The sequence below is a fragment of the Macaca thibetana genome, chromosome 2 (assembly GCF_024542745.1).
Source record: "Macaca thibetana thibetana isolate TM-01 chromosome 2, ASM2454274v1, whole genome shotgun sequence".
Classification (NCBI taxonomy): Eukaryota; Metazoa; Chordata; class Mammalia; order Primates; family Cercopithecidae; genus Macaca; species Macaca thibetana.
This window is the reverse complement of record NC_065579.1, coordinates 113,151,040-113,164,682: the sequence shown is the minus strand read 5'-3', so window position 1 is coordinate 113,164,682 and position 13,643 is coordinate 113,151,040. Positions and strand designations below refer to the sequence as shown.

At 39.2% G+C, this 13,643-nt stretch overlaps 1 protein-coding gene and 1 pseudogene across 4 annotated transcripts in view; both read left to right on the top strand.

The window, feature by feature from the left end:
• CFAP20DC (CFAP20 domain containing) overlaps positions 1-12,962 on the top strand; it is a 307,261-nt gene extending 294,299 nt beyond the window's left edge. For all 4 annotated transcript variants that reach the window (XM_050781227.1, XM_050781230.1, XM_050781228.1 and 1 more), the window contains one exon: positions 12,027-12,962. In XM_050781227.1, the coding sequence (XP_050637184.1) occupies positions 12,027-12,139 (113 nt within the window). In that variant the 3' untranslated portion in view covers positions 12,140-12,962. The remainder of the gene's footprint in view (positions 1-12,026) is intronic.
• The window catches only part of LOC126948836 (B-cell CLL/lymphoma 7 protein family member C-like), a 1,005,321-nt pseudogene that overhangs the window by 952,321 nt on the left and 39,357 nt on the right, over positions 1-13,643 (top strand).

Sequence of the window (13,643 nt, the reverse complement as noted above, 5' to 3'; positions counted from 1 at the left end):
TCACTTAGTCTTACACACCCTAAATGAGGTAACCTGAACCTCATTTTTTAGAATAATGGATTCTTTACAACTAAAAAGAAGATGAGAGAAATTACCCTTGTTCTTCTAAAGGTTAATACCAGGGCAAAATATAGTTTAAGGTATAAGAATTTGGATGTCAAATTGACCTTCATCTGAATTTCAGTGCTACCAATTCCCACTGTGTGACCTTTATGAATTTTGATTACTACATCTATAAAATAATATGAATAATAGTGCTCCCCCGATTGTTCCTTGTGAAGATTCAGCGAGGTGCTATATATGAAGCACTTAGAATGCCTACCAAATACCAGCTGTTGGCATTATGATACAGCAGACACGATATTTCAATATCACTCAGATACCTGTTTCCATGAATGCAGAGATACAACCTTTGCATTAAAGCAGAAGCTGTCACATAGCTACGATAGGTATTAGTAAGATAAAAATCAGAAGGAACCAGGAATGAAAATTTGCCAGGTGTTCGTTCGGTTGGCGTGAGCCATAAAGATGAACCATTAGTTTCTGGTTGTGAGCAGGGAACTTGACTGTGAGGTGTGCGTGGTGGAGGAACATAAGAGAATCTCTGGTGAAAACTGAGGAGTTGAGATGGCAGAGTCATGGGGTAAATCTCAAGTGCATAATTGGAGTGACAAATAACCTCAGAGTGGGACTCTCTCAGACAGTTTTCTGGGTTGAATTTTGAAGATGGAAATGTTATATCTGAAGCTTTGAAAAAAGTGGAAGTGAAACCAATATAAATTGCTCCAAAAAAAGTGCCAGTTTTTTTTTTCCTAACTGCCCCAGGGAAACAAAGTAGAGCATCGCATTTTTCTTTAGGTATGGAGAATTCAGAGTGAGAGCTCATACATCTGAGTTGTATGTTTTGGCCGCCCAAGGGATGGAGATGTCTCTGTGATTTACTATCTAAAATAGATTATGCCCCTCAAATTGGGAATCTTTTTAGAGGTGTGCATTTATAATTACTTATGACAGAAAAATAGAATCTTGGCTGTCAGGAGGAGACCTTGCTGTGAGGGAACAAATAATGTGTTATGTTAGGTGTCCTAAATAAGCCACAGGAACTGAGAGCGTGGTCCTTGAGCAAAGGCACCCAAGGTATATATTAGCGAGAAGCAGCTGGAAGGATGTCTTAAAGTCGCCATTGCCAAGCGCGGTTCTGACAGCAGGAGCTCAGTTATGTTGAAAGTAAACAGAACTTCCATTGAGGGCAATTTCAGAGAATTTTAGAAATGTGCTGGCCAGTGTTACCCAGATCAAGCATCCCTTCTGCCTGTCACCTTGGATTTTTATCAGCTGTCCCCTGGCCCTTTTCCTATATGCTTGGGTGGTTTGTAGTTGATTAATGCCTCCAAAAACGAGCATTTTCTATTTACTCATCTTCGAATTTTCTAATATGCTTGAGTGGTTTGTAGTTAATTAACACCATCAAAAAACAGTGTTTCCTATTTGGTTAATGGCCTGTTAATTACATAGTTTTAGGCGGCATAAGAGAGTCCATACTTACCAGTATGCTGAGATAGTGTTTCCATCTGTTCTGCTAAAGTGTTGAAGAAAAATTATGGGCTCAAGTTTCCAGTTTATATCATCAGAAGGGGAAGGGAAGTATGATTGTGAGCAGTCTGGAACCCTTCCTGGGTTCTTGTTGCATGACACCATTCATTTAGCACTTACTTTATGCCAGACACCAAGTCATTGCATTTAGCCCTCACACCACCACCAGGAGGAAGCTGTGTGTGAGCATGTGTGTATGTGAGTGTGTGTGTGTGTTACAGCTGAGGAAACTGAGGCACAAAGTTCTCAAATGACTTGCCCAACGTCCCACAACTACTGAGGCACAAAGCTAGGATTTGAACCCATGCATCCTGGCCCCAGAGCCCAGCCACTATATTTTTATCCTTTGTGGGTTTTGAACTGGGTAAGTAGATTACCTACTAAAATATGTATATATAAAACCAGGAGTTGAAACATTATTTTTCCATTAAGAGTTTCTGATCTACAGGAAAAAGCAAATTAAAATATCTCAAGGGCTCAGTGGCTAAGTTCTTTAAAAAAGAGAGAGATACCTCTGGTCACCTGTTAGCCTTGAGCCTGCCCCCTTCTCCTCCCACCCATGCTTATTAGAAATGACAGGTAGCCACAGTTGACCAGATCTAAGGCAAGGCCAAGGGAGTGAACAGCTGAATGAAGGACAGGATCATTGGATATGGAACTGCCGGGCCTGGGTATTTGCATGTTGCTTATCTTCTTAAAGGCTTTCCCAGGCACTCTTACCTAAGTAGATCAGTCTGCCACTCACTGTGTTCTCTCACTTCACCTTCTGACATCATCTGCATGCCTTTTCACAGTCTGAAAATCTTGATTTGTCTACTTGTTTATTGCCTTTCCTCCTAAGTAGCCTCTGAGTTTTTAGGAAACTGTCAGTTTGCTCACTCCTGGATTCTTGGTGCCCTGTGCAAGTTCCAGCATATATTAGATTCTCTATGTTCTCATTAGAAAGGAGAAGAGAAGGAATAAAGGGAGGAAAGGAGGGTGGGAAATACTCTTTAACTAGTCCTTTTTTTTATTACAAGCTTGGCAGGAAAAAGTAGAGCAATTCATTGAAATCTGACTTTCAACTTTCCCCCCATCCCAATTTTTTTGGTATATTTGATATATTTCTAAAATTTAATTGTGAGAGTATTGAACTTCGACCCATACATTTTGGCAGTTAAAAAGTTATAGATCACCTTATGCCATGGCTCTTAAACTTTATTCATAAGCAGTAACAACTTTTCCTTCAAGTGAAATCTCATATGGAATCCTCATGTATGGAAGAGACAAAAGCTCTGCTCTGGCTAAAGTGGGGGTTAGGATCTCAGAATCCTGCCCTGGGGCTCTGATGAACAGTTAAAAACACTGATGTGGTCCAACCCCTCAATTTGCCTAAAGAGGTAAATGACTTGACCAAGATCAAATGCCCAGTCAGAGCCCTAGCTGGGATTAGGGCCCAGGCTTCTCCCACATCGGTGCCCTTTCTACAGAACCATTTCACTGGGATGTGAATGTGGTGCCTGAGGACTAGTTCACAGGCAAAGGTATTGCCCACTTTTGGACTTGTAGGATATAAATAATAATAGCTACTTATTTAATCTTCCTGTGTTCTGGGCCTACATGTGCACTTGAATTCTCACAACAGCCTAGTGAGGTATAGATACTATTATTATCCCATCTTCCACATGGTTACATTGGGACTTAGGGCAGTGCAGGGATGTGCTGAGCCATCATACCTCTATCAGAGATGGCGAGACCAAGATGAATTTCTGCAGCTGGAGGTAGTACTGCATTTTAACAGCGGGGAGATATACTCTGCCTAATACATAATTCTAGAAAACTTGCCCCAGGCCATACAAAAGTAAATGCATGAGTTATATCTGTCCCTACTTTATTCAGTAGAAGTTTGTGTCACAGCCAGTTTCTGCTCATCCAGAATGTCTCAAGTGCATGAATGCCACCTTCAAGTGAGCAGCCCGGTTTCCAGCACAGTCGGCCAACAGGAAGAGCACTGCATTCAGATCTCTGACATCCCACTGGATGGGAAATGGTCAGCTCTTCACAGCTCCTCCTGGGCTGTAACACACTTGCTGAATATCAATTACCCTGGACGCGGTGCCCTTAACACTTACTAAAATGTGTTTTCCTGGAGCTTGTGTGAAATGTAAAAATGGGAAGTTAAGATTTCAGAACTTATTTGAGAAAACTACTAAAATGACCTTTTGAAAATGAACCATACTTTGCTCAAAGAATAGTTGTCAATTTGTTTTTGACATTTGTTCCTTTACAGTTATGACCCTTAAATTATTCATGCTTACCAGCTCCAAAATGGAATAATAACGACCTCTCTTTTCAGGCCTGTAGCCCTATCTTGCAGTTTACATAGATTTTGAGTAAGAAAGGCATTCAGAAGGAGTTTGGGAGTTGCCTGAGTCTCATAAAAATAATATTCTTGTACCTTTTTTATGGCAAAGCCACACAGAATATTCCCACATGGACATTGATTAATCTCCCATGAGATATAAATAGGTAGCAGATGCTTGCTTTATAGATGTAATATCCAAATTACTAGTAAAGAGTTTACAGAAATTTTATGGCTTCTCACAGTTAACCAGAAAGAAGGAATCCTCATGTATGGAAGAGATAAAAGCTCTGCTCTGGCTAAAGTAGGGGTTAGGATCTGGCTGCCTGCTCTTCTCCAACAGAGGAATTCTTTCACTGCCCTCCTATTAACTGCCACATAATTCTTTGACATTTACCTAATACTCTGAGTCTAAAAGTTGCTGAACAACTCTGGTACCCCTAGTGCCTAGTGTGGTTTCTAGGACACAGTAAATGCCCCATAAATATTTGATGAGTGAATGAGTGACTCTACTGGCCATAGGAAATATGAGAATGATTTGATCTATTCTTTTGATCTTTTTTGTACCTCGAAGATTTATTTCAGATGCAAAGGAGACTTTCCCCAAAAGAGCAATATTGGTGATATGAAAATAATAAGCCAGCATTAATAAAGCACCGTTGTGTACCCGGCACTGTTTGGAATTTTTCTGTGCATTACCTCATACCTCCTCCCAACACTGCTTAGTGTGGAGTTATATTATGTTTCCACTTTACAGATGAGGTAAGGGGCTAGCCTGGGCCACAGACCCTGAGTGTGCATCAGGACGCTGACCCAGACCTGTCTGACCAGGGTCCACACCCTTACATCCCACACTGTAGTATGACCACAGAATCCCTATTTAGGTGGATAAGAACCACATGACTGAAATATCCACTGCAATTTTTTTAATTTAGGAAGTTGTATTTTCTTGAAGCTTTCTGGATAAAATAATAGTTACCTTGGTACTCTTCTTAGACCCATAGGACCCCACCTCAACTCTCAGATTATAAAATGGTTCATGGTATTTCTAACATTCCTTTAATGCAGAGCGCCCGCTGCTTCCCCTGTGAGTAGGGTGATATTTTCTCTTATATGGCTCTCAGGGTCCTGGGGGAGTCTTCTCTGCAGGAAGTGATTAGAGAAGCGGGAAATCAGTGCCTCACTAGTATCAAGAGATGCCTTCTTTTCAGGGCCACTGGAAGTGAACTCTCCAGTAGAGCTAAACACATTGCAAGTGTTTGAGGCTCTTTCTCCTATTACAGAACCACCCCACCTACCCATCCCCCAGGTGCAACCCAGAAGGCTGGTCCCAGCTTTCCTTGCTGGAATTGGGATGCATTTTCCCATAGCTCAATGTTGATACCTTGCTTAAAATCAGGCTCCTAAGAGACTATGGGCTCTGTTGACGTCAGAGCTCAGTACCTTGGAGAGGTGCCTTCCTTCACGTGTAACAAAGTGCGTTTAGAGTTGTAAAACACACAGTTACAAGAAAAAAACAAACAACCCCATCAAAAAGTGGGCAAAGGATATGAACAGACATTTCTCAAAAGAAGACATTCATACAGCCAACAGACACATGAAAAAATGCTCATCATCACTGGCCATCAGAGAAATGCAAATCAAAACCACAATGAGATACCATCTCACACCAGTTAGAATGGCGATCATTAAAAAGTCAGGAAACAACAGGTGCTGGAGAGGATGTGGAGAAATAGGAACACTTTTACACTGTTGGTGGGATTGTAAACTAGTTCAACCATTATGGAAAACAGTATGGCGATTCCTCAAGGATCTAGAACTAGATGTACCATATGACCCAGCCATCCCATTACTGGGTATATACCCAAAGGATTATAAATTATGCTGCTATAAAGACACATGCACACGTATGTTTATTGCAGCACTATTCACAATAGCAAAGACTTGGAATCAACCCAAATGTCCATCAGTGACAGACTGGATTAAGAAAATGTGACACATATACACCATGGAATACTATGCAGCCATAAAAAAGGATGAGTTTGTGTCCTTTGTAGGGACATGGGTGCAGCTGGAAACCATCATTCTTAGCAAACTATCACAAGAACAGAAAACCAAACACCGCATGTTCTCACTCATAGGTGGGAACTGAACAATGAGATCACTTGGACTCAGGAAGGGGAACATCACACACTGGGGCCTATCATGGGGAGGGGGGAGGGGGGAGAGATTGCATTGGGAGTTATACCTGATGTAAATGATGAGTTGATGGGTGCTGACGAGTTGATGGGTGCAGCACAGCAACATGGCACAAGTATACATATGTAACAAACCTGCACGTTATGCACATGTACCCTAGAACTTAAAGTATAATAATAATTAAAAAATAAATTAAAAAAAATAAAAAAATAAAATATTAAATAGATTAAAAAGCTACAAAAAACAAAAAAAACAAAAAAACAAAAAAAAACCCACACAGTTACAACTGGACATCTGAATCACTGCATATTTATAAGTAGAGACTACCTGGAAAGAATGAAATTGTAGTAATTCCTAATTAATGATCCAAATTCTTCAACATATTCCCTAAAATAGCATTTTCCAAGTAAAATATAGCCACCAGTTTTTACAAAAGGGGTAATGTACCTATTGCCCAAATGACACCTGAACTATAATAATACCATGTTATTTGCCTTTCAAAAACAATATAGCCCTCTAATTAGAAGAAAGTAGCATTTCATTGTTTTCATTCCATTGTTGGTTATTTATCTTTCTCCCATTTGAGGGCACATGTTTGCTGAGAACCGAAATTCAGCAGTTCACAGAGGACTTTCTCAGGCTTTGGTGTGAGTTAATTTTGCCCTACTGTGAGATATGTTGGTGGTAGAGTTTGCAAGCACCCAGTACTCAGCATAATCTTATCTAAAATGTCATCTTCATTGATCCTAAGGCTGACTGCTCCAAATGGTGATCCCTCACTGTTGAATTGCTTAAACAATAGTGTATTAGCGTGCGCATAAAAATACAGTCAATCAGTTCTCAAGATCTATAGGAGAGAAAATACATTAACTTAAAAAAAATGTAGATGGCAGTGTCAGAAAATCGAAAATCAAGTTCAATGTCTTGATTCAGAGATTTTTAAATCTGATAAACTGGAGCCACATCATTTGTTTTCAAGCTTGAAGAGATATCTTGTGTACGTGTAGGTTTTCTATTATCTACAGTTAAAATGCATTAAATATAGATAATTAAACATTTATATTAATTGACTTTCAGAAGGTGAACTGGAGGGATTACTTACCCGAGCTGATCTACCGGGAAGAGGGCAGCCTATGTTGCTGCATTTGGTCTGGCTCCATTGGTTTTTCTTCTGTTATTGCCGTTAACCAATTTCAAAGTGGATGAGGCTGAAAGTTTGTAAATAGATTATTATCTGAAAGGTAATTTTATTTCACTAGAAATGGCTTTATTGTGTGTAGAAGAGAAAAAAATGTAATTTGGACCCCTATCCAGATGCTCTTAGTCTAGTAGCAGAAAATGGTTTTATTTGTTAATTTGTCCTTCTAGAGTTTCTGTAGCCAGTCTTTAAATAGAGCAATTTAGCATTTTGAGGAAAAACAAACTCAGCTCTATCCAAGAATATAATTGAAAATTACCCCATACCCATCCACGATAATTACCTTTCAAAACATTTCCCAATGCTTGACATCATAGTGGTAATTGCTTAATGATATTATAATTTCATTACGTAGGGATTATAATGGCAAAATGATGTAAGTTGGAGGCTTTGAAAATTAAGTTACAATGAAAACAAAACCTTTTATGTAAGTTTAAAGCCCTTACTTCAACATAAAATTATACATAATCTCACCCAATTTTTGTATGAATGTCATTGTTGGTAGTTTTAAAATTCATCCATTTGAAGCTTTGGTACTAAAAAACCACAAAACCTATCTTAGTCCCCATGGTTATAATGCATGAGGGTCCCATTCTGTAGTGATATGTATTGGAACGAATGCATTTATATCACAGTTATTGCTCCAGTTTGTATGCATTATGTGGCAAAACCTCTACTAATGAATTGGATTTACCTCGATCCCTTTGCAAATGGGTGATAAAGACCCATGGCCATTACAATGGTTGTTTTCATCTTGAAAGATTCCTGACTGATTGTAAATATATTGTGTTTTCTCATTTAATAGCACCAGCTTAAAAATTTATCTTTTTTGCAAGTGCAGGCACAGAATACATTAAATAATTATATACCATATAACTCTTATGTGCCAGAGGTCAGAGTTCCTCACGATGTGCTGATGGAGTAAGACAGAATCCAATGGCAGGTCCCTGAGAGTTTCACTCATAATCATTTACCTCAGGGATATGTGATTTAAACGTTACACCTGATGGAAAAAAATAGTTTTACTTTTGGAAACGTACATGATTTTTGGTGTAAGAACTGTTTCTTTTATTTATAAGATGAATTTATCATAATGTTCTATATAAAACTAATTGGGGGTCTTTCTATTTCTTTCAAATCCACTATGTTTTGGGGTTGTAAAAAAAATCAAACAGATTCAGTTTTGGGGTAGGGAATAAGGTATAAATGTACATAACCCTTCTTGTGTCTAGCTCACATATCCTGTTTTCCATGATGATGGTGCTAACAACATTTACTGAGTACTTAACTGTGTACGTGTGCTGAGTGTTATTTAGTCCTCATAGGAACAACGACAGGTACTGTTATTATCTGTACTTTACATATAAGGAAGCCGGGGCTCAGAGCAGTGAATTTCCCAATATCCCACAGCTGTGATACGGTAGAAATGGGATTTGGAAGTCAGTCTGTCTGACTCCATCATCTAAACGTCATCCTTCCTACCTCTATGAAGCCTTTTCTTACACTTTAAGCTGTATCAGTACTTCCATCCTGAGTTACGAAGAAAGTTATAGCCCATAGTTCATGATTTATTTTATTATCATCCCTAATAGTAACTATCATTTATTAAACAACTACTATGTGTGCTGTTATACATATTACCAGTGTCTAATTTAATCTTCCTCAAAACCCTACCAAATAGGCGTTGTTATTCCCATTTTGTAAACAAGGAAACCAAGGTCCGATGAGGTGAAATGGTCTGTAGCCAGCTTTCAGGCTGTAAGCAGCCGAGCTTCCATTCGCCCCCAGTGTATTGGATTCTAGAGCCCTTGAGTGCGCTTAGCCACCCGGCTGTAGAGCCTTCCAGTTTAACTCCTCATTAATCTTTAGTAGCTGCTTTTGTTTCATGTGTTTGTGTCACATTCACAACTAGACTATGCCCCGCTCAATCACATAGCAGATACTAATTGATAAACTAATTTTATTCATTTCTCTCAAGTAGTCCAAACTTTAAAGGCATAATGGATTGAGTATATGAAAGTAGAGGATGTACATGCTCTCCTTTGATATGAAAAAGTAATCTAAAGGGGGTCATTTTCAATATGGAATGACCATTTGAGGAGTACTCTCAAGGACAGAGGCAGGGCCCTGGGGACTCTGAAGACAACAGAAGAAGATAAAGGAAAGGCAGCCTTCCTTCTCTGAGTTCCTGTTCTTAATTAGAGACTGTGCGGGGTGCTCAGGTCAGCTCATGTGGCTGTTAGCTGAGGGTGCTCATGTGGCTGTTAGCAAAGTCCTTTCATACTTCAAAGATATAAACTGCTGCAGCCCAGAGTCACAGAAGCTCATCAAAAGCACTGCAGGGATTATTGGATCTGGTCCCCTGTCCTAAGCAGGGTTCATCTACAAAATTCTGCACAAATGGTTGCCCCACTCTCTGCTTCACCCTTTCCAGAGTACATGTTTCATTTGCTGGTCAGCTCTAATGCTTAGAAAATTCTTCCTTGTGCTAAGCACCCCCAAAAAAATGACTCCTCTTAGCTGCCACCTGTTGATCCTATTGCTTCCTCCTGGAACCCCAGATTTTCTTAACTTCTTACTCCTATGCCACCCTTCATATGCTTGAATCCAGAAGGGCTGCTGTCACCTCATTAAGCTTTCTCTTTTCTGGAGTTAACAAGCCCATTTCCTTTGGACTTATTCAACTGTTTGCCTCTGCCCTCCCCCCAGGGACTCTCTCATCTTTAACAATATTTTTGGACTATAAGAAATCAGATTTCTTTGTTTCCAAAGCTGATTTATTAAAATGTAAGACACCTTTAAATTTTTTATTAGTCTTTCCTATGTCTAAATTTAATGTAATAACTCCCAAATTAAACATGTTACACCACTCTTTTAGCATAATCAAGGTCCAACTGAATAAACTGGTACAAAGTACTCTGACTGGTAGAAAGAACACTGAACTCTTCGTCTGGAAACTGAGAGTTTGTCACCAGCTCTGCCTCTTACTCACCAACCAACCTCAGATGAGCTCTTCAACTTTGTGAACCCTGATTTCCTCATCTATAAAATGGGCATGATAATTCCTGCCTATTTCACAGGGTCATGAGGGCCAAAGGAACTACTGCATGAGAAAGTGCTTTCTAAACCATCAAGGGCTCTACCAATTGAGGTATTAGCAAGCAAGACATGTAATCATTCCTCAGTTGAACTCCACTTTTAAAGACTGGTAACACTGAACTCAACTCACAAGAAGCAGCTGATTTCACATTTCACTTGCTTCTCTGCACAGTCCTTAAGAATAGGGATTATTTCCTACCATCATGTCCTGAACACCTAACTCAGTGTCCGGCTCATGGAAGGATCATGCTAAATGTGTTTTTGGATGGTTAGGAGAAGAGTGGGCAGAGGAATGGCTGTGGTACAGTTTTAAACCCCCAATTCACCATCTAGGCACCACTCCCTTGGACCTAACTCCAGTTTGTCAATGTCCTAACAATGTTCAGGTACCAGCTTGGTCTGATTTTGGCTGAGTAAGATGGAACCCCACAACCACCACCACCACCATCTTCCCTTCCTCTGGGCAGTGACACTTAAGATCATGGACTTTTATTCACACCTTCAAGAAACATTCCATTTTTATTGAACCTCTATTATAAGTGAGCCCTGCACCATGCCCAGCATCCAAACTCTTCTGAAGCTCACCCTGGTGAGCACATAGCCCAAAGCTTCAGTTGGGTTTCGTTTGGGGTTTGGTTTTGGTTTGGTTTTGGTCTTTAATAGCTTTTGAAGAGAGAGGAGTGTTGTCTTAGTCACCTCTTTCTCCCTGAGCCTACTCTCTGATCTTCTCTGGCTGGGAAAGTCTTGACCTCTCAGCCTCCAAACTCATTACATGAACTTTCAAAAGTACTCAGAATGCACTCACTTGTGAATACGAAAGTGCTTAGCACAGTACTGGGCACATAAAAGGTGCTCAGGAAACATCTTTTTAAAACATTTTTTTTTTCATTTCATGCCATTTGTTGGAAGCCAGCAGGCCTTGATAATGACTTAGACAGTAGGTGGGGTCCTCTCTGTCCAATCCATCTAAATGCCTGTCACAAGAGAAAACATTAAGCCATGTTCGTATCCCCAAAAAACTTAACAGACTTCTCCCCTACCACTAATAAAACTACAAATCACCTGACATTTTGTTTTCTGTGTATATTGTCTGTTCTATGTATCTTATAGTTCTATTATTTTAATTCATATTTGTTTGGTAGCCTTTTTAGGATGATTGAATGAGGATCAAGTTTTCTATTTTATTAGTTAGTTTGCACTGTTTTGCATTTTGTACCGCTCTGGCCCATGAAGAAGTTTAGAACTTTGACAACTAGTTTTGGATCCTGGCAAGTTTTCTAATCCTAATGAGCACAACTCTTAAGTCTTTTGGCACTCTCCTTTTCTTCTTTCCCCTCCCACCAGTTCTCCACACTCAGTTTTTCTTGTCGTTTGTCATGAAGTTGGTCCTTCTGCTCACTGGTGTTTCTTCTCCACCTGGCACTGCATGTGTAGAGTCTCACCACTTCCACAGTGCTCCTCCCTTCCAGCCTAAACCTTCTACCTGCATAAAGAAAATCCCCCAGGAGAGATGGTGATTCCTGCTTTGTTGCCCTTTGTTTGGGGATTCTGGGCCAAGCCAACAGCTAACGTGTCTGTGGTTCCCCTTCCCCACAGGTGAAGAAGACCTCAGTGTGGAAGAGGACGAGGAAGTACTGACTTTGTTGTATGACCCTTGTCTGAACTGTTACTTTGACCCCCAAACTGGGAAATACTATGAGTTGGTATAATGCCTCCTTCCAGGGCAGGGAACAGGCACTCCCAGCTGGAGCAGGATAGCAGTTCAGGGTCCCTCAAAGAGTCACCACAACCTGTGTGTTGGGTGACACAGAATCAACAGTAACTGAGAGAAACGAATTCATTTTGTAAATAATGTTCGATGTTAAGAATCCTACATTCCTTTTGTAGATGAGTATGATTTTGAAACTGAAGAAATTAATACAGAGGCAAGATTTTAGGAGTTTGAATTGGTTCTTGTTTGTTCTCATTCTACGTAAAATTTTGTTTATTTCAGATAATTTTATGTAAACAAATTAAGAGTTATTCATTCAAATTTTTACAGTGTTAATCTGTAAATGATGGCTTGATATACAGAAAATGTATTTTTGTTTAAAAGATGCCTGGGTACCTTTTATTTTATGACATTTGTATTAAAAATAAATATAATGGTAAGAAGAATAGCTTTTAAACTGCTTCTTTTCATTCACTCCACTTTCTTTTCCAGAATATTCCTATATGATACTTTCCTTCTCTTCACCTTTTAGAAAAGGAAACATTGTGAACTAGTCACACTTTATGATCACATTTTATTGGCACTGGCCCCACTATTTCCATTTCAATATAGTTCATCCAGAGTTTGCCAAAGATCACAACATTGTTAATCACTTAAGCTGCTTAGCACTATATTTTTCTTTAAAAAAAAAAAAATTTTGCCAATTATCTCTTAATTCTAATAATAGGTTCACATCTAGCTCCATAGATCTATATTTCACAAGAAATCACCTTTTTGAAATCCGCCCACCGCCACATGCACACACACACGCACCCCACACCACTCCTGTGACCTGGGCCTGGAGAAATCCCAGAGGCTTTCTTTGGTTTTTCAGTTGATGTCCGTGTAACTCTGCTTGCTGGATCACAAGGAAAAAATCATGTGCTTCCTGCATTCAGGTAGACAGCCTTGAATTGTGTGCCAACTATATTGATATTGAGTTCAAGGAAGTACTTATTATATTAGCTGGCATATTTTGTTATTTAATAAAGATTTTTTAATAAAGAAGAGTACCATTGGAAATAAAAATTTACTGATGTACAGTTGGATTTAATGGTGGTACTATAATTTCATTTAATATTGCTTGATAGAGGAAGTAAGAGCTCTTTTTCAGGAGTAGATTTGGACTCCTATCCCATGTATCATACATTATTTAGAACCATATTTGTGTTTGGTAAGCTTTTAATCCTGTTGTTCACAAAGTATGCCTTTGTTATAAATTTCTCTCCAAGATCTTCATACTTACAAAACGAAAATTGAATAAATTAAGCTTTCCAAAGCATGCAAAATGATAAAAGAGTTGGATTATCTTGATTATGACCTTAAAGATTGGAATAGGGCTTGGAAGGCCTTGTTTCTGCTTTAAATAGTCTCAGGACCATCTACATAAACAAGGGAGTCAATTAGAATTTGTATTAGTGAAGACTTGTAGTTATAAATATCAAAAACAACATTAGCTAGAT